This window comes from Micrasema longulum, unplaced genomic scaffold (assembly GCF_059751315.1).
Source record: "Micrasema longulum isolate JH-2025_06_02 unplaced genomic scaffold, ASM5975131v1 h1tg001007l, whole genome shotgun sequence".
Taxonomy (NCBI): domain Eukaryota; kingdom Metazoa; phylum Arthropoda; class Insecta; order Trichoptera; family Brachycentridae; genus Micrasema; species Micrasema longulum.
Genome location: NW_028278195.1, coordinates 15,310 through 36,848, shown reverse-complemented (window position 1 = coordinate 36,848; position 21,539 = coordinate 15,310). Strand labels below are relative to the sequence as shown.

At 34.7% G+C, this 21,539-nt stretch overlaps 1 protein-coding gene across 2 annotated transcripts in view; it reads left to right on the top strand.

The window, feature by feature from the left end:
* Nucleotides 1-21,539, top strand: part of 5PtaseI (inositol polyphosphate-5-phosphatase A) — a 25,972-nt gene extending 4,433 nt beyond the window's left edge. The window contains exons 2-12 of one of the 2 annotated variants that reach the window (XM_088232652.1): nt 5,043-5,273; nt 7,011-7,178; nt 8,029-8,030; nt 10,646-10,904; nt 14,397-14,558; nt 15,441-15,565; nt 15,921-16,058; nt 17,316-17,460; nt 17,691-17,803; nt 18,700-18,883; nt 19,633-21,205. In XM_088232652.1, the coding sequence (XP_088088778.1) occupies nt 5,043-5,273; nt 7,011-7,178; nt 8,029-8,030; nt 10,646-10,904; nt 14,397-14,558; nt 15,441-15,565; nt 15,921-16,058; nt 17,316-17,460; nt 17,691-17,803; nt 18,700-18,883; nt 19,633-20,472 (2,367 nt within the window). In that variant the 3' untranslated portion in view covers nt 20,473-21,205. Of the gene's footprint in view, nt 1-5,042; nt 5,274-7,010; nt 7,179-8,028; nt 8,031-10,645; nt 10,905-14,396; nt 14,559-15,440; nt 15,566-15,920; nt 16,059-17,315; nt 17,461-17,690; nt 17,804-18,699; nt 18,884-19,632 lie in introns of both variants that reach the window. The other variant, XM_088232651.1, reaches the window with a different exon arrangement.

Below are 21,539 nucleotides of genomic sequence, written 5' to 3'. Positions count from 1 at the left end.
TGCAAAAAATATATATTGCATTAGTTGAAAACCTATTTTATTAAATACATAATACATAAACAAGTCCCATAAATAAAGTTTTTATTATTTTTTTGCTCCTGTAAAATTGATTATTTTTTACTGCAGACATTCTTACCGTGTATCCTTCAAATTGAATACAAATTTAACAATTATCGAGAACTCTTTTGAGAAGGTAATATGGAAGTCATCGGCTGGTTTAATTGATAACTTTCTACTACATATAACCACTTACTGACTTTTCTTTGTCTACCGGTTTCGTCAGGTCACCAATTAAACCAACGTTCAAAACCCACTGCCTTTACTACATTCAGATATTTTTCGGCTTTCTCATATGTTCCCTTCCATGTCTTATCTTTGAATAATAGAACGGTGTCATCAGCAAAACTTATAACAGAACCATCGATGTTTCAATGGTGTGTTCAGTGTATCCGAAAACATTTACCTAATGAGGCGGCCCGTCTTTTAGTAAACGCATTTGTGACATCAAGAGTCGATTATTGCAATGGAATATATGCTGGCTTACCTAAATATAAAATGGAGAGATTGCAGTTCATTCTGAATGCAGCTGCCAGGTTAATATTTGGTGTATCAAAGTACGATCAAATTACACCGTTGCTTCGAAGTCTCCACTGGTTACGTTTTCCAGAGAGGGTCGAGTACAAGCTGTGTTGGTTAATGTACAAGGCGATGCATAACACGGCTCCTCAACACCTTAAGGAACTCTGCATTCTGGACGAGCTGGCAGATAGGCGCCTCACTCTCCGCTCAGCCTCCTGTTCTGCTGTAGGGAAGGTGATACAACCTCATTCACGCAACCAGAGTTCCAAATTCGGCGATAGGGTTTTTGCAATAGGCGTGGAATGCTTTGCCTTCAGAAGTTTGAAATTGTGCAACTGAATCCCTTTTCAGAAAAAAATTAAAAACTTGTTTATTTGTGAAATCGTTGACACTAAAAGTGCTACTTTTTAGATGAATTTGTTAGAAGTACCATATTATGTGTATTACATGATTTGTAAAATTTGTCTGTTAGTAAATAGTAATTAAGAGTTGGCCTGTAGATAGACCTTATTTTTTTTATTTAAGTATTATGTACAGTGCCCTTGAAGTGATTACTCACGAAAACGGCACTATAAAAATTGTTGAAATTTATTATTATTATTTATAGATCATTTATGTAGATTAAGAATAAAGTTGATCCTAGAATACTACCTTGAGAGACTCCGTAGGTAATATCGGTTTTGTCACTTATTTTATTATTGTTTTATTAAAACAAAGTTGTTTTATATTTATTTTACATAAGATTTACTTCAAACTATCAACTACGGTCCAATCAGAAGTGAAATATTTAAAAAAAATAAGAATGTTACGATATGTGTCCATATGAATGGATCCTACAAGAAAATTGTCCGCTGACTCATTTCAATTAGCTAATCTTCCGAGTTGATAATTATCCTGAATGTGATAAATGGCGCATTACTGTTCAGGGTGGGGCAACACCACGTAGTTTTCTGTCCGTTCTACTTTGACACAGAAATCAAAGATCCTTATCGCGTGTCCGGGAATGTATGAATCCATTAGCTGTCTCCCATAATGAATCATTGTCTCGTACCATATGTCATTGTTTCCAAATAAAATGATTAATTCTTTTGAATTCAGTCAGCGCCATGTTTTGTAATCTGAACTCTAACTACGCCCCAAATGCCAACCACAGAAATGGGACAATCATATCTCCATGTTAATAATAACAATGAAATACACAAGTATCATTTTATTTATTTTATGTAACATAGGCGGCCTCCGTAGTGTAGTGGTCAAGACGCTTAACTCACGCACGGAAGGTTCCGGGTTCGATTCCCGGTGAGAACACAAAAAATTGAATGGGATTTTTCTCAAGCCTGGGTGTTCTGTGATGTAATTCACCACTGTAATTGGGCCTCCTGGCCTGTTGTGGTGCAAAATAAAAATATAAAAAATAAAAAATATTACAACAGAGATAAAGAGCATTTTAGAGAAAGGAATATTTTATTTTTATTTTATTATTTTTTACATTTTTTTATTAATTTTTCACGCCCATAAGGCTTTTACATACATGAAAGTTATATAAAATATGAGTATATAAACAACATTAAATTTAAAAAATACAATATAAAGCAACAAAAGATAGAACAGTGTTATATATAAATGCCTAGACTTCCATATTCCCTTCTCGAAAATGTTTTCCCTCTCTGTTGAAATAAATTTAAATATGGATAACTCCCTAGGGAGGAAGTCCAGCCAGTCTGCAAGCATTTGGACATACTTAAACATTGTTAATTTATTGATTTTAGTTTTTTGATTTAAATTCCTTTGATAGGTTTTATTGACTAATTATTGATTTATGTTTTATAGTTATAATTTATTTATTTTAAATCACCACCACCATTTATATCTTCCTACAAAAAAATATCTAAATAGTGTGCCTTGCGCCCAGCCCGCTCTCAGTGAACGATGAAACTAGCTGATTACCTCAGCTTATTCCTCCGCTCAAAAATGTTCACCCTATTTTACACCTTTAACCTAGTTGGAGGTTTTTTGCAAATATTATGCAAAAAAGATTCTTTATTCAAATTTATTATGCAATTATTTTTAAAAAAAGATTCTTTATTTGGAAACTAGTACTTCGAACATTATTTCTGAAGGACTATTTTTCTTTGATAGGATACCGTTAACATATTATGTATCACATTGGACATGTGGCGTTTGCAGTGGCCGTTTTTGGCATTATTAATTTTAAAAGGAATTGGCCAGTGCTCAGTCTTGACATTTAAATCATAATGGAAATATCTGCTGAATGTCATTGTGGTATTTTTTAATAAACTTTTGTGCAAGTATTGTATCAAAACAGTATAGAATAAAGCTATGTATATCGCATGGTTAATAATGATAATTGTTGTCTGAGTTGATTTTCACAGAACCACAGAAAAAATTGTCATTTATATTTATATTACTTGCATACTATGTACCAGGGGCGAACCGTGTATAGAAGCGATTATGCGCAACTTACCATTATATTTGACCATCCATAATAATGTTTTACGGTAACTTTATTTATAGAAAAACAAACAGACATTGGCACCATTTGTATTTTCTCCGAATATAAATTATAATATTAATAAAGCGCGCCCAGCGCCAGCAATGAGCCAAGGAACTAGCCGATTACCCCAGCTTATTTCTTTATACAAACAAGTGTACTATATTTTGAACATATTTAACCCAGTGGCGGGATTTTTGTCCCAGAGTAAACTTGCAGATTACACAAATTCTTTGAAGATTCTCGGTTTGGAAAACAGTATTTCAAACGTTATTTCTTAAGGACTATTTTTCTTTGAGATGATACTTTTGACATAATATTTTATTTATTTTATTTTATTTGGGATTTTTACAGCTATTACATAAACAAAATAATTAGAAAAATCTTAACAATACAAAAGCCAATTAAAAAAATCCACTATAAATATAATGACACATAATATATAAGAAAAGAAGTTTAGTAATTGTATTTGTGTGACGTTTGTATTCATGTGTATGTGAATGTGTGTATGCGTGAATGAATGGGGGAGAGGATACATGTGCGTGTGGGAATGAATGAGGGAGAGGGTGCGTAAGTATGAAAAAAATAATTGTTTAAAACTTGTAAATTGTATTAAAGATGGTACAGTAAAGAGCTTAGTAAAAAGTTAGAAACCTTTTTGTTAAAATTTAAATGACGAAATGATATAAATTGTATTTTTTTTTTTAAAGTATGTTAAATTTCAAAACCGTATTCTGAAAAAAAAAAAAAGCATTTTATTTTAAAATTTAACTGATACACATAATATGACTCGCAACATATGTGGCGCTTGACGCGGCCGTTTTTGGCATTATTCATTTCTAGAATAAATCGGCCAGTTGATCAATCGTAATGAGAATACCTAATATTAAAGTTATGTGTAAATCAATGGATAATATAGCCTACACAATATAATATATTTATATAATACATGTTATGTCGTTCGAGTTGATTTCATAGATTAGAGTTGTTGTATCACACAGAACCACAGAAAAAATAGCAATTCATAGCATATATTACTTACATTATATTATGTACCTACTATGTAGGTACAAATATATGATATTTTTTATAGCTTACCTACCTGTAAATAAAATCATCGTTTGCCACTGCTATGTACTTATATGTAGGTAAATTAATGTTTTTTTTTAGATTACCTATAAAATAAATCACTGCTAGCCGCTGGCATCTACAGGACTTATTTATTTATTTATTTATTTATATACGGCATTTCTGCCATTTACATATATGTGGTATAAAGAGTGCTTAGAAATAAAAATATTGAAAAAAAAAAATTGAGTATGAAATATTAATATACTCATACTGTACACATTATTAATTACTTGAAATACATACATATATTAAAGAAATTATACAATAACGAAATGCATTAATCAATCAAATTATAACTATTCCAACCCAATCTTCTGAAGATGATTTGCTCTTTTTGATAAAAATATGTTGGTCACTTTATTTTTTAAGTTAGGCAGAGATAAACTAAATATATCAAAATGTGATGCATATTCATTCCCGGTATTCTGTAATCTAACAATAGGTGAGTTATATTGATCTACCGTTCGACAATTTTGACAATAAAATATTGTAGATGTTCTGCTTAATTTAGGTGGTACATAGAATGAAATCAATTTCAGTAGATCAGGGGTATCAAACATTGGTTTTATTATTTTATATAAAGTCATAAGATCGGTCGATGTTCTTCGTTCTTGCAATTTAGTTAATTTAAGAGAGTCTAAAATTTGGTTATAATTTAATTGATTAGTAGAAAAACCCATCTTAAAATTAATATATCTAAGAAATTTATTCTGAATTCTCTCAATAGAATCTGAGAAAGTGATTTGATTTTTTATGACCTGACATTAGCTGGTTTAAGTGGCCACTACACACTGTCTAACATAAATAAATATATTTTCAGCCGACAGACATGCTGCCGCTGTGGACGGCGGAATTTCTGCAGGCGATCGCCAAAATGGAGCCCAAGTTCATCGGCCTCCATATGCAAGAAGTCGGCGGGAAAACGTATGAAAAATCAATGCAATATGTAAAAGAATTTGTGCAGAGACTCTGCGACAGCCCGGAGCTTAGATTGTTTGACAAAATAAGGATTTACCTCGACGAGGACTTTAGCTCGCCAGAAAAATTCACGGTGAGTTAATTATCAGAGACACGATAAACATAATTATGATTTTCTTATTTACTCTCAGTGAATAAAATAGCATAGTAATAGTCAGCGCGTTTGCCTACCATGCAAGAGGAGACATGGTTAGTATGAAGTATTTATTTAATAGTGTTTACACACTAAAATATTTAATAGTACCTGGACTAGTACCTGAAGTGTAAGACTGATCTGATCATCTTACCTTCGTGTAACAAAAATGATCAAGATAAGCTGCGATTGGTGTACCAATGCAGTGCCCTATGCACCATAGGTGCGGAAAGAGAATGATGATGGATAGAACAATGGAACTCCAATAGGGAAATATCACATACTACAAATACCGATAAAAATATATGAAATGGATTTAGAAAAATTAGTTGTATTTTCAAAATCAATATGGATATTGTGGAGAAATGTTTTCATACATAACTTTAAAAAATAAATTATTAAAAAAAATATGCCCCTTGAGAAACGCGACATGTTTGAAAATTGTGACATTAAGATTCGTAATGATGTTCTATAAAAATTATCCACACAATTCCACACAAGTCATGGTCAAAATGGGTTCGTCTTCAAAGGTATAAAAAATTACAATAATCTCCCTTATGAACTAAAAACTAATACATCAATAAATAAATTCAAAGTAAATTTAAAGAAAATTTTTGAACCCGTGTAAAAAGTGCATTCTATTTTAAGAAGTATTCATGTATAACATTTAAGTTTGTAAGTGAAAATTCTTGATGGAAGTTCATTGTAATTTATTATATAAATAAAAGACGTGTGATACTTTAATCCACAAATTTGGAATATCCAGTGACCGGTTTCATCGCTTTCGCGACATCTTCGAGACTGGACCCAGTCTCGAAGATGTCGCGAAAGCGATGAAACCGGTCACTGGATATTCCAAATTTGTGGATTAAAGTATTTATTTATTTAAATCTTAAAGTAGGGCACACATATCATACATATTGTTATGTGTGTTCTAATAATAACATTGCAAATATATTTAATTTATAAATTGTTTATCACATATGTCTTGACCATTATTTTAAATTTTGATATGTTTTTTTCTTCATAAATATTTTTTTCCATTTCGTAATACTTTTTAATTGCTTTAAATAAAATTGAATTTTGTGACTTTGCCTTTTTCCTAAATGGAAGTCTAATTTTGTTCTTTTCTCTAGTATTGTGATCGTGTTCATGCTGGTTCCGATCAATTTTTTTCCAAAATTCTGTTTTTTTATTAGAGTTTATAATTTTATGAACAAATATCACTCGTCTTTTATTTATATAATAAAAAAAAAGTATTCAGGTATTATTATTTTCTGTTTTTCTGTACTCGTATATTCAAAATTATATAAATTGTAATAAATAAATAACTATAACAGTGTAAGTCACTCTCCAAGCACAAGAGCTAGTCTCTTTTATTGGAGAGTTACAGTTATAACATTTACTAGATGTCTAAAAGTAGATTTGTATTAGAATAAAAAAATATGTACCATTTATAAAAATATATTGATTCATAAAAAATAAATAAAAAGTGTAATAATTCTAAAAGGGGTAATATTTTCAGCTTCTTTTACTAACATATTATAAATTTTAAAACCCTTTTAAAATACAATATTTTCAATTAATCAAGTTGTGATAAAGTGGGTTTCACATAATATGTAATTTTTGTTCAGCGGGATCGTTTCATGTTAATGGACCGTGTTTTTCTGTTTTCAGGCGCTCGGTAACGTTTACTTTGTCCATTCCTCCCTCCTAGAAGTAAAGATTTGGGATTTTGTAAACCAGTGTTGGCTGTTGGCCGATGGAAAAGAAACTCACGCCGGAAACATTGAAAAGGTCGCCACAAAAGAAAAAGCCAAATTCCCCCAGCACTTCTTTCCCGAGGTACATAAACATTTATATTTTAAAATATAAGTATCGTCTAGCTTCTCAGTCACAGATCTCCAGAAAGGCAGTAGGCTAGCGGCCACGCGTGTGTTAGGTATTTTATGTGATGCCCAAAAACATGTTTTTTGTAGGCAGATGTATCAACAATACCTCAAGCGACGCGACGTTCGTCCGGCTCGTTAAACTCCTACACCTGGGCCCCGATTACAATGGATATTAGTTATCACTCTTCTGTCAGGAAAGGTATTGCGCCTGCGGATTGCTGGCGACGGGCGAAAATAATTCGGGCGAATCCCACTCTACCCCAACTCGATTCCATTTTCTAATAGTGAGTTATTTACAACCCGTTGAAAATGGCCCTCAAAATTAAATATTTGGGTAAATCATAAGAAGGCAAATATTTATTTTTAATAAAAAAAAAATGTTTGAAATCGTTATATCTTCAAAAATAATAAAAATATTTTAATATAAATTTCAACATACTAACTCAGCATATCCAAGCTATAAAATTACAAACCAAAACCCAATATTATTTGTAACTTTAATTTTTCACGCCCATAAGGCAAACGTACATGGAAGTTATATAAAACATGAGTATTTAAACAACATAAAATTTATATATATAATACAATATAAAGCAATAAAAGATAGAACAGTGTTTACAAGTAAAGTTGGTATAAGAAAAAGAAGATGAGTATATAAACAACATAAATTTATAAAAAAATCAATATAAAGAAATAAAAATAGGAACAGTGTTAAGAAGTATAGTTTGTGTAAAAATAAAAAGATGAGTGCATACACAACATAAATTTTAAAAAATACAATATAGGCGGCCTCCGTGGTGTAGTGGTCAAGACGCTTGACTCATGCACGGAAGGTTCCGAGTTCGATTCCCAGTGAGAACACAAAAATCTCAATTAGATTTTGATCAAGCCTGGGTGTTCTGTGATGTAATTCACCACTGTAATTGGGCCTCCTGGCCTGTTGTAGTGCAAAAATAAATAAAAATAAAATAAAATAAAAATATATAAAATATGGAACTGTGTATAGAAGTATAGTTGGTTTTTAAATCAAATTAAAATGTTAAAAAAATAAAATAATAGGCTTCAATCAACTCAACAATCAAAAATCAACATCATTATGGTTCAATTTTTTAAGTAAAACTCAATTTCTATTTTATAACATTACATATTTTGTATTTTATTTTATATTTTGTATAAAAAAAGACGATTTGCTTTGCTATTTGATAATGATGTACATATAGATAAGACCTTAACAAAGAGATTGGTATATAATGTTCATATTAAAACATTGAATAATTCCTTCTTTTTTGCCTTTGAAATGAGGCCAGCGCAAAGGTATTTTTACCCTTCCCGCCATTAAGCATCAATCCACTGAATGTCCATAAAGAAAAATCGATATTTTGTACTAAAATGAGTATATTTGCGTGAACATTTAAAGTATCTCCGTCGGTAACCTATAATTGAACATGTTTAAAAGAAAAAAATGTATGCATATTCGCTTTTCACACAGAAAACTTAATTTTACTTTGTAGATAAAATTGAAAATAAATGTTAACTTCCCATTGTGATCGGGGCCCTGGTCACGCAAACTGACATATTGACGGATAATGTTGGAGATTGCACAAAAACTGTCATAAATTACATATTGTGTACTGCACAAAGAATGTCAGTTTTGATGGACGAAAATGGCGGCATAATTTAAAATGAACGCCGTGATTCGTTGAAGACCGAACAATACCACAAAATATGTATCCGGTGTTTTCATTTGATTTTAATTGTGCATACCAAATATTTCAGGTTTATCCAAATATACGAAGGCAGGTCCAAAATAGGTGCGCAGGTTTTCACGGTCACTGTTATTAATAAAACATTTAAGTTTGTTAGTGAACATTCTTGATGGAAGTTCATTGTAATTTATTAAATAAATAAAAGACGAGTGATACTTATATCCACAAATTTGGAATATCCAGTGACCGGTTTCGTCACTTTCGCGACATCTTCAAAACTGGTATCTTTATTAAAGAGTGCAATGTATTTATACAAAACAGAGGTAAGGATAGAGAATTCAAAATTATGTGAAAGTAAATTAAATAAAGTTATTTGTATTGAAAAATAAAAAAAAAATATTTAAACTCATTAAAATAGCATTATATCAACTCATTAGTTAACCCGAAATTTTTTTGATAATGATCCTTAAGATAAAAATAACTTTATTTAATTTACTTTCACATAATTTTGAATTACCTATCCTTACCTCTGTTTTGTATAAATACATTGAACTCCATAATAAAGATACCAGTCTCGAAGATGTCGCGAAAGCGATGAAACCGGTCACGGGATATTCCAAATTTGTGGATAAAAGTATCTCTTGTCTTTTATTTATATAATAAACTGTTATTAATGGTTGTTCCGGACGTGAATATTGTATATAAAATATAAATGACTTGAATGAATATAATTAAATGCAACTAGAAACCCCGGTATTTGTACGACTGAGAGCTAGGCTGCCAATAAAGATAAATGATTCGCTTTCGAGCCTGGCCTCAGTAACACCGGGACAAATATAGCCAGAGAAAACCAATTATCACTTAAAATCACTATGTATATGTATGGAAATAAAGCCCCAGAAAGGGCCTTTGTATTATGTGGTCATGTTGCGCGCGTCGCGGCTACCGGCGAAATAGCCCGTACGGGCAGGGTACGCCTCTATTAACGTGGCCTGCGGCGAGTGGTGGGGGTAAGCTACCCCCACCACTAGGCCGGCCGGCGCAGGTGGTACGGCTAGCGCGCAGAGCTCGACGCGTGCCGCTTTATAAGGCGTGTATTTTGTGTTATTAAATCAGTTGAGTTCCTAACTCTGAACAGTTAACACGTGTTTTATTTATAAAAATATATAATAATAATAATATAAAAGTTCAATAAATATATATTTATTGAACTTATATAAAATATATATTTATTGAACTTTTTGTACATAATGTTATTTGTACATTGGCGGGCTTATTGCCAAATGGCAATTTCTTCCAACCAACCAATAAAATTATAGTTTTATTTTAATAATTCAAATTACATAACATATTCAATAGAAAATATAGATTAAAAAGCTAGATATATAAAAATAAAAATAAACGGATTTGTTTATAAATTTTTAACATTGAGACATTTTTCAGATTGTTCGATGAATTTATTTATACACTTGAAAAAAAATAATGTTGTTCTCGTCTTGAAAATGAGCAGAAATTGCTGTGATTTTGTAGCGTTACGGAATTAAACAGTACTAATTAATAACGAGCCTCCGAATGATTCTGAACCATCCCGAACTGGAGAAGTTCTTTAGAGTGATATTGAAGCATCCCGGATAGATAACACTTTGGGTATTCACAAATATCCGACCAGTTCTTGTCTACAAACATTTAATAAATAAATAATCTTTGTTTTCAGTGTAAATGCACGGAAGGGCTTCATGCGTACACGCTGGCTGATTCGCGGCACCGCTGTGGAGCTAGTCAACGTGCACCTGTTCCACGACGCTTCCAACATGGCGGCCATGGAGGGCGCGGGCCCGTCCGTGTACGCGCGCAGCCGCCAGCGCGCGCTGCGCCACACGCTGCAACGCCTGCACGCCGGCCCCGCGCCCGCGCCGCCCTTCTTCATGTTCGGAGACTTCAACTTCCGCCTGGACACGGGACAAGTGGTCAAGGTAGCTCGCATTACTCTACACTTGTGTCCCGGCGCGTCCAACATAGAGATGCCGCCGTGGAGGAAAATAACGCAGTTAAAATAAACTACAATTTATTTTTTGTATTTTAAATACCCTTCTGTTATCACAGGTTAGACCTTTTATCAAAAGTGTTCATTTCAAAACTATTAAAAATTCAAATGAATCACAATTAAAACAAAAAATGCTCGCTTAAATATGATTTTTATATAACGTTTAACAATTCCCAGATGATATGATTAGTCTAAGTATGTCTGTATCTAGCGAGATATTACAAAGCCGTCTCTATTGACAAATCGATATGTGCTCTCAAAAAGTTAGGAAAAATGTGGGAAAAATACAATAATTATATTGGTTTTTTATAATGGCAATGTTTTTACCAACCCAAGTTTTAAAACAGAACAGCTAGATGCTGCTATATGTTAATATGGCAGAATATTGCCACATTATCTCTGCATCTAGCTGTTCAATTTCAAAACTGACAGTCAGAATCTAATTCGACTTCGAAATCGACTCGTTTCTCCTCCATTTTAAATAGGCTTTTGAGAAAAAAGTGGCCACCTTAGAACGATTTAATTTTTAAATAAATCGTAATTAAAGAAAAAATTGCCCAGTGAGTAAATATGTGTTCCGTGGGGTACTTGAACCCTCGGTATATATACAGATGTACCTATCTCAAATCTCGAAGATGAAGGATCAGCAGTGTATCTGTAGGGAGAATTTATCGTCAACTATACCGTCATGGTTCTGATTGTAATTCATTTATTTCACATAAAACTTTATATTTTTTCTTTTCTATACGAACACCTCACTGGGCATAACCTGTGTCGAGGCATTCATTTTCATTATTTTTATATTATGTTCTAGTACATAATAAATAAATAACACTATGGATATAAACATAAATTATAAATAGCAGACATGCAAAAATAATAGGGTATTATCACTTGGGGGAATATCAGATTTAACCTGCTCTACAAATAAAAGATTTTTTAAAGATTCTCCTAGTTTATTTTGTAGAACTCCATATTTAAACTTACTAAACTTGATTTATAATTATAAGATTCTCCTAGTGTTTATATAAACCCTTATAATGAATATTTTCATTCATTATTTTCGTTTCGAAAATAAGGTCTTTCGAAAACAATTGTTTCGTAAGTTGGTAATAAATTTTGTCACAGAAGTTCACGGGTAATGCATTCATTTTAATGTTGGTAATGCCACAGGCCACAGATAAAAATACAAGGAAGGTTGTCTATGCATATTATCTTAAGCCTCCCCCTTACCCACTCCAGTTCCAGGCACTGACAGATAAAAGTGAAAACGGATTACACCTTACATCTCGAATTTCTTTTATTATTTTATGGTTTTCAACCTCCTCTAAATATTAATTTATTATGATAATGATAAATTGATAATTCAATTGAATTATCAATTTATCATGAAAATTATAAATCACAACTCGTAGCGTTTGATAAGTGATAGGACACTGTAAATGTAAACAAACGACACATAGAAAAAGGAAGCCATCTACAATACTCTATAAAATCCATAGACATTGATGAAAAAAAATCCAATGACGTCACAAAACATTCGAAGACGTCACGAATTGTTTGTTTTTGGCACCATTCAAATTACTAACAGATTTCAATAAGAATAGTACAGATCTGGTTGTGATTTTTTAGATTAATTTATTTGGTACCAACCCTAATATATGGAAGCGAAGCATGGAGTTGGAAAAAAAGGGACGAAAGTAGACTGAATGCTGTTGAAATGCGATCCCTCAGGCGAATGTGCGGAAAAACAATGTATGATAGGTGCCCTAATGTCGAAATTAGAGCAGAATGCAAGGCTGAGTTAAGCATTATCGACAAAATTAAGAAAGGTCTTTTGCGATGGTTCGGTCATGTGGAGCGAATGAATGATGAAAGAACGGCTAAAAAGATTTATGATGCGAATGTGTCTGGTTGTAGAAGTCGAGGAAGGCCGAGAAAGACATGGCATGATCAAGTACAACAAATTCTTGAAAGCGGTCATGTGAAAAGTCGGAATAATCGACGTGCGTGCATGAGAAGATGTATGAATGTGAAGGAAGCAAAGGAAGTGTGCCAGGACAGAGTGGTGTGGCGTTCTATCCTCTCTGCCTACCCCTCCGGGGAAATGGCGTGATGGTTAGTTAGTTAGTCTAATAAAAAAAATCAATGATAATTTCCCATTCCGAGTTCAAATAGACTACTGTTTTGGTGCGGTGACCATTTCAAGGCAGTTCTCGGGACCCAAATCTAGAAGCCATTTTTCAACAAATAATTTGAATTTCTGTTTACTTATATTTAATTGTGAATCAAGAGGTATAGTGTTGTAAATTTTGGAAGCAAGGTACATATGACTCCTCTGACCAAACGATGTTGCCATTTTAGGTGGCACGAATAGTTGTTTCATAGACTGTATTATATTTACTCCCACCATGTTTATGTGTGTGAACGAGAAATGCCCTAGCGTACAGTTGCCTGACGTCCAGAACACCTACTCGTTCAAACACCTCCGTTGTGGGTGTTCTGATAGGGACCCGAGTAGAGCCTTGAGTACATAATTTTGTGCTATTTCCAAGTTATACATAGCACTTTTGCTGGCTCCACCCCTTGCAATTATTCCGTAATATATAATGGTTTGACACATTGAGTAGTATACTTGATTCAATTTTTTTTTGTCAAGAATGTTTCTTACGGTATTAAATACATAAACAAGTTTTTAAACTTTTGCTGAAATATTATTTATGTGAATTGTCCAGTCCAAGATACAATCTATTATCTAATATTTTTTACATTTTTTAAAAAGTTACATGTGCATTTGTCACTATCCAGATCAGTTTTATTGTATTTATATATCATTAATTTATCACACTGTCCTTTTTTTGTTATACTAAAATTAATTAATTTTGTCTTTTCCTCGTTTAACGTCAGAAGATTCTAGCCTAAATAACCCTTGGTTATGGAAAGCGCTTTTTCCGCAATGAGAATAACAGTCATCGACAAAGCTTTTTATTTTCATATTTTCTTCTTGAGGGTTAAGGTCATTTACATACAGTAAGAAAAGAATTGGTTCTAAAACGCTACCTTGAGGTACTCCGAATGTGATTGGTAATTGGTGACTCAAGATACCATTTGCTTGTAACATTTGTGTTCGATTTGAGTAGTATACATAATTTAAAGTTTTAAGAATGTTTCTTACGGCAATAAATATATAAAACAAGTTGCAACAATTGCCCCACAGGAAGCTATAGAAATGTTGGAGTATAACATACAAGTCTAGAGGGAGCATGTAAAAAAAATAAGGTATCAAAACCTTTTCTCTGTAGGATGTCAATCAACCCTCGTATATAGGCAGGTAGCTTTCGCTGAAATGTGCACATTTTTCTGTATTTTTCTTCATTCAATATTTATCTAAGCGGTTTTTAAATTGTAAAGTTTATTCTAGAAACTAACAGAGGATTTGAAGACACACCGAATATACAACGGCAAGACTGTAGAGCATACCAAAGTCCAGTTCCGCGGTCCATCTGATGATCGGCTCATACTTACTGTCGGCAAGAAGGAATTCAGTCACGCAGAGCACCAAAAAGTCTTTCGGGAACCGTGGGTGAGATTAATCTTTAATATCATGTCCGCCTCGTTGCCCGTCGGTTAGCGCCATTACCTTGGGTTCGATTCCTGTTAAGGTCGACAAGAAATTAATTTATTTAAAGATGTGTTTTTACACTGCGATATTTCATAGTTGCTCAGATCATCTTGGCTTAATGTATAAATTATTAAAATTTAATTGCATTAAAATCTTTCAAAATCCCTTAATTTAATTACATGGATCTATTTTGATACATACCACAAAAATGTATTTATTTATTATAGTTCACAAACAATAAACAATACTATGACATTGGTATAATAATCACAATTTGTTATTAACAAATTACAACAGGGATGGAGAATACCTTCAAGAAAGGAATATGGAAGTCTAGGCATTAACTGGGCTTATGACCGCAGCTTAAGACATTTAACTGAACTGCCGACTGTTCGTCGGCAGTTCATGTCAGAACTACGGGATGCGAACCTGACTTGGGAGAATGCACAGGAACTGGCAGCCGACAGAGATGCTCGGAGGATCTTTGTGGACACCATATGCTCCAACTAGGGAGCGGACATGGAATAATGAGTAATGAAAATCAACAAATAAAAGAATAGAAGAAATATGAATGTTCAAACATAGGCAAAATGGTGAATGTTACACAGTGTGTAAAGTGGCCACTTAAACCAGCCAATGACAGGTCATAAGCCCTGTAAATGCCTAGACTTCCATATTCCCTTCTCAAAAATGTTTTCTCTGTTTAAATCAATTTAAACATGAATAACTCCCTAGGGAGGAAAAATCCAGCCAGTCTGCAAGCATTTGGACATACTCAAAATAATTTTGACTTCTTCATTTGTTGGTTCAACTAACTGATATGTGAATAATTCCCCTTTTCAGGTAATTAAGTACGACCAGGAGTTAGAATCACTCAAGAAATACTTGTTTGAGTTCCCAATCAAGTTCCCGCCTTCGTATCCATTTGAAGAAAATATAGAGCAGCCAACTCATTACATGAAGACGAGGTAGGAACATTCACCTCTTCAATTACTGTAAAACCTCTGTAGGAAAAACATTTGTAGGATTTAGGTTGTTGAGGGTTGGTCGGAGCTCCTACCCCCAGTTAGAGATTGACAGAGAAGAAGAGAATCCGGAGTCCCTATTGTAAAAGAGACATAGAGTTGTTGGAGAAAGTCCAGAGAAGAGCAAGCAAAATGGTTTATTTTCTGAATATCTCCTTGTTTTCTTTAACGAGTTAAATGGAACTTGTTTTCTGGATATACCTCGTATTTGATTTTCCACAAATTGAACACCAAAACCGTATTGTATTAGTCTGTGCGTAATGTCAACAGGCTGTGTAAGGAATGGTTTTGTGTTCAGATGCCCGTCGTGGTGTGACCGCGTTCTCCTGTCGCACTCCGCGAGGCTCATCATCCACCAGCCGGAAGGCCCGTTCCGCCAGAGAGACATCTCCGATTCCCGCAAGTCCATCAACGAGCACACCGACAAACATTCCAGGTTCATAATTACATTACTTAAGGGCTGAAATACCCGGGAAAATCCTTTTTCATTTATGTTTAAAGTATTAACTTTGTGGTCAAACATTTTAATTAATGTTAGTAAATATTATTTATTACTAATCACCGCTACAGTTTATATATTCCTCCAAAAATAAATATTAATATTGATAAAGCGCGCCAAGCGCCAGCCCACTCCAGTGGAAGAAGAAACTAGCCAAGCTAAAACAAGCCTACAGATTATAAATCACAAATATTATTAGAATATGTTCTATTTGGAAAATAGTATTACGAACATGTTTACCTAAGAACTATTTTCCTTTCATATGATACAGTTGACATATGACATAAGACATGTGGCGCTCGAGGTGGCCCTTTTTGGCATTATTCATTTGTAGAAGGAATCGGCCATTGCTTAGCGTTGACATTTAAATTAAAATGGAAATATATCTACTGAATGTCATTGTGGTATTTTTTTACAAACTTTTATACTGATATGTGACATTAAAATAGTATAGAATATAGCTACATACGAGGTGTTTTCAGTAATTTTTTTAATTTATTATGTTGGTATTCATGCCCCTGAAATATGCTCAAATTTTCAGCTGTATGAATTGTTTACTTTGTCTGTGGCAGCCGCTAAGGTTAGACATGTTTTTATGAGCTCGGCGATTTTCGTCTTGGCGATCTAGAATGCCTCCACTGGGACGATTGAACCTTAGTTGAAGTTTAGTTAAAATTTTGACACTCAAACTCTCCAAACCCGCAAAATTAAAATATTCCCGTTATTTTATGAACACACCTCGTATGTTATATCGCAAAGTTAATGATAATTGTTGTTTGAGTTGATTTGATAGTTTATTGGTAATAATCTTCTGTTGTCAAGAGAGAGAGAGTCTCTTCTCTGAGTCTGTCTCTTGTGAGAGATGTGTTTCTCAGAACCAAAAAGTAGCCATTTATATTTTATATGACATATTATTTGTAATTTAGGTACAAATTTATGAAAATTTTTTGTTGCTTACCTATAAAAAAAGTCACCGCTCGTCACTGCAACTGACTCAGAGATTCAAGAGTTCTTTTTCAGAGTGTCCAATATAGGGTGTCAAATTTTATCAAACATGAGCGAAATGACTACATTCAGAAGTTGATTAACTCCAGTAAAAAGCAAATTGTATATTTTATTGTGTAAAATAAATAAGAAAAAGTTATTATAATAAAAACAGCTAATTAACATAAAGAAACATATGTATATTGGCAGAAAGTCTGTAGCAGATTCAGCAGAGAGTGGGGGGAGTCCCTCCAAGTGCAGTCAACGTTCCTCCGCCCACACCAGCTCCTCGGAGAACAGTCCCGCTAGGGCAGCTTCCCCGAGCAAGTGCTCTGCCAATCTGCAACCGAATGCTGTAAGTCCATCTCCGAAAACGAAAATGTTTATGTTGAGTGACGTTTGCAGGTGCTACTCAGGGGCGATTTTTTAGCGTTATGAAATTAAAAATTTTCCATTCTCAAAAATCTTCTCCATCCCTGTTGTAATTTGTTCTTATTGACTCCCTAGGGGGTGAAATCCAGTCATGTCTACTAACACTTGGACGAACTGAAAATATTGCAATAAAATGTGTTTTTCTGGTTCTAGAGTCCTTCAAAGAAACCCAATTCAGAATTCGATGGTCTCACAGTTCCTGGTATAACATTAAGTAGAAAGAGTATAGCAGATCCTACCAACATTATGCACGCGATGATTACAAGGTAATATACGAATCATTTATTTTAACACAACACAACGCCATTCATGTGGAGCTTCATCCTCGGGGGAGCACTGGTTAAACCTGAGGATGTTAAAGATCTCTTCCCCTACCTAATAGCCCGATACTTGATGTTTCTGGGCTTGGAGGGAGAGATTTAGCAAAATGTAAACTCTCGCCTTCCACACAGTAGCCAGGCTCTTTATAGACCTGGGCCTCGATTACGATGGGAAGATAAAGACGTCATACCTTCATCTTGACGGTATAGTTGAAGATAAATTCCCTCTAGCGATTATAAAGATATACTATCGACTCCCCGCCTTAAAGTTTTCGGTAGGTACATCGATCACTAGATACATACAGATGATCGTTAAGCGTACCGTCTAGGTGATTTCCAAAAGTCATACAAAATTCATGTTCAAGCGAGCATTTTTTGCTTGAATTGGCTTGTTTCAATTATATGATGTGGATATGAAAAGTAGGTAGAACATACCGAGGTAAGATACAGACAGTACAGAAGTTAAGTATACCGTCTCGATATGTACAGATAAAGATAGCGTTCATAAATGAGGCACTGGGCTTGGAGGGCGAGAACTATTCACAGGGATCCATCACAATAGATCTTCACAGCTCACAGTGACGTCAGGAGCTTGCACAGCACTGACCCCTACCACTAAGAATAAGAATGGGTCAGTGCCAAATAAGCTCCCAACGTCACTGCGACCTGAGTAGATCTATTGTGACGAGTCCCTGTAAGTTACTTCTCGCCCTCCAGTCTTTAAAGAGTGCTAGAAGCTGCTAAATGGAAGGCAATTGATCTCATATCCTCAGGTTTAACCAATGGTCCACTGAGGAAGCGGCTCATTTTTCGATACAAATCATCACATTTTGGTTTTGCAGAGGGTGCGAGAGTGGGGGCTCGCCGACGCGACGGAGGCTCGTGCGCAACCAATCGGAGGGCTCCCCCAAGATGGAGGCGGGGCTAGAACTGCGGAGAGGCGGGGCTGAGAGTGCCACGCTCCAGCGGGGCCGTCGCCCCCATTACGGACTACTCGGTGACACTACCTGCATGGGTGATCACAAGGTAACAAAAACTTGGCGACGAAGATTTCATAATCGAGACCAACCCTCGAATACAGGTTTCAGATATGGATCCCTATTTTGTTAAGGATATCATAGTCCAAAGATGAGCCACAAAGCTATTCTCCCCTATTTAATGTGTTTCTCCATTCATCTTCACTTTATTTCCCTTTGTTTTATTTATTTAGAATGAATTACATGTTTATTTTTGTTATTTTCTATGATACTTTATTTGTACCTTTAACTATATATTGTAAGAGCCCTCTGGGCGTTTATTAAAAAAATAAAAAAAGCTGTCGCCATGCCCGAAACAGCTTCCGTATGTGCTGAGACTGGAAACTCTCAGTGTCACAATGCTGCAGGAACGATGAGAAAAAGAGAGATATTTTATACAGACATATAAAATTCTCAACAGTCGCTATGGTTGCCCAAATTTGGATTCCATGGTCAAACTAAAGCAAGATGCTCGATTTTGAGGTCATAGTCTCAGGTTGGAGAAACCAGATTCATCCTGAATCCACGGAACCTTTTCTTGAGCAATAGGGTTGTTGATGGTTGCAATAACCTGCCACAAGAACTTTAAAAATGGGCTGGATTTGATTAGGAAAAGTTATGTTCGCCAACCACTAACTTTCATTTAATATATTTTAACGTAATGTCAGCCTTTAGCTGCTTGCTTAAAGTATAAATATTAATAATAATAATGAATGTTACCAATTCCACACGGCTAGTAAAACATGTGTTTTGTTTCAGCCGGTGTATTTGCGCGTGCTGCTGCAGAGCGAGCAAGGTACGGTCCCGTGCTGCGACTCCCTCCTCCTCCCTCCCTCCCCCTCCCCACGGCGCCTGAGCTGCGACTCCGGCTTCCGTCGCTCATCGTCGGCTGAACACTCCGCCTCCCCCGACGACCGCAAACAGCTCAAAATCGGCGACTACGAAACCTTCGACGCCGACACCAAAGATTCCAAAATCAAAGACTTCGATGACTTTAACCGATCGGACGACCGCATCAACTGCGACACAATCTCTAAAGATAGCCTAAACGATTCTGAGGAAAATCTCTACCTGATCCCCGATGTCCAAATCAATATCATCGACGCGGATTACATAAGCTACGACGGTATAATAGTCAATAACGTCGATCCGCGCTTGCTGTACTGCCAATATTCCCCTCGTGATCCGTACACCCCGGAAAGCGTCGACTCCCATTCGCCTTATCCCGAAGCTTGCTCGAACGACGGAACCGATTCCGAAAAGATTTCCTACCTCAATATCGACGGCAGCGACGCGAAAGACAGCCTGGATTCCGCTTTCGATTCGCGGCTGCAAGGCGAAGATGATCCGTACATCGCTCGCAAAACCCAATCGTTCGCCGCGAGTAAAACCAAAAGCGTTTCGCCGCGTCAACTCAAATCTCGGCTAGAAAATATTCTTAGAACATCAACGGCGAGTAGTATTACACCATTAGACCTTTCTGTAAGTGTGGAAAAACGAAATTTAGGAATAAAAAGTGGTGATAATGACGCTGGTAGTGTTCAATCTACAGTTAAGAGGAAAAGTAAATGCAAGTGTTTTGAATGCATAATTTCTTAGTTTTGTCTTGTATGTATGTATGTATGTATGTACGTACGTATGTATGTACGTACGTATGTAGACCCCCGCACATATGTTGTTTTTTTATAGTTTTAACAACCTAAAATAATATGTTTGTTTAGACGCTGTAGGAATGCACAAATCTTATATATTTTTGTATCATATGCTGCTTTTAGATTATTATATCTGTTGGAAGATGGAAAAACAAGATATGCCACTTTTTATACATTTTGAAGGAGAGCGTATTTAAAGTTTGATGGGCTCTGAAAAATCAGAATTTTAGTTGACTTTTAGTGTCAGTAGATGTACTAAACATTTGTTTATCCAGGATTTATTTTTCACCATGGCGTGTTTACACAAATTGCTGAAGAATCCGTTGACACATATAACCCAATATGTCTAAAAAACCAACATATCATATTTAGCCATCTTTCAAGATATATGAATCTTATTTTTTCTTATTATGTTGATATGCACAGTACGTGCATAGTTATTTAATTTGTATTGTATTTAGGATCCTGTTAAAAAGTCGCACAAATTTATTACGTATATTATAAATAATATTTAACCATAGAAAGGTCACGTTATTTGTATTTATAATGTTGGTAACATCAATAAAAGTCATAACGGCGCATTTTTTTACAAAATGCTTGACAGCACAGAGTTCTTAACTCAAACAAAGCCATCCGATTGCAAATTTTCAATATCGTTTGATTTGTGTAAAATTTCATGCAAAAAATAACTAAATTAGATTATTTTCTTCTTCCTCTTCATCTGATCTTTTGATCTGTTCTGGCAGAATGCTGCTACTCTTGGAACGTAGAGATCCAATTTTCCCTCCATCTTTTAAGTAGTCTTCTAGGAAGACGATAACCAGGTGGAATTTCATTGCAGCTGCGATGTAAGGGATTCTGGAGTTTTCCATTCTATTTACTTTCAGATCTCTCAATACAAAAATTTGGGCGTACTCAAAATATTGTTGATAAATAACTAATATTTGAAACACTAAATTTGTGCTTTCATATGAACCCTTTCAAACTTGAATTAATTCCCATGCATATAAAAAA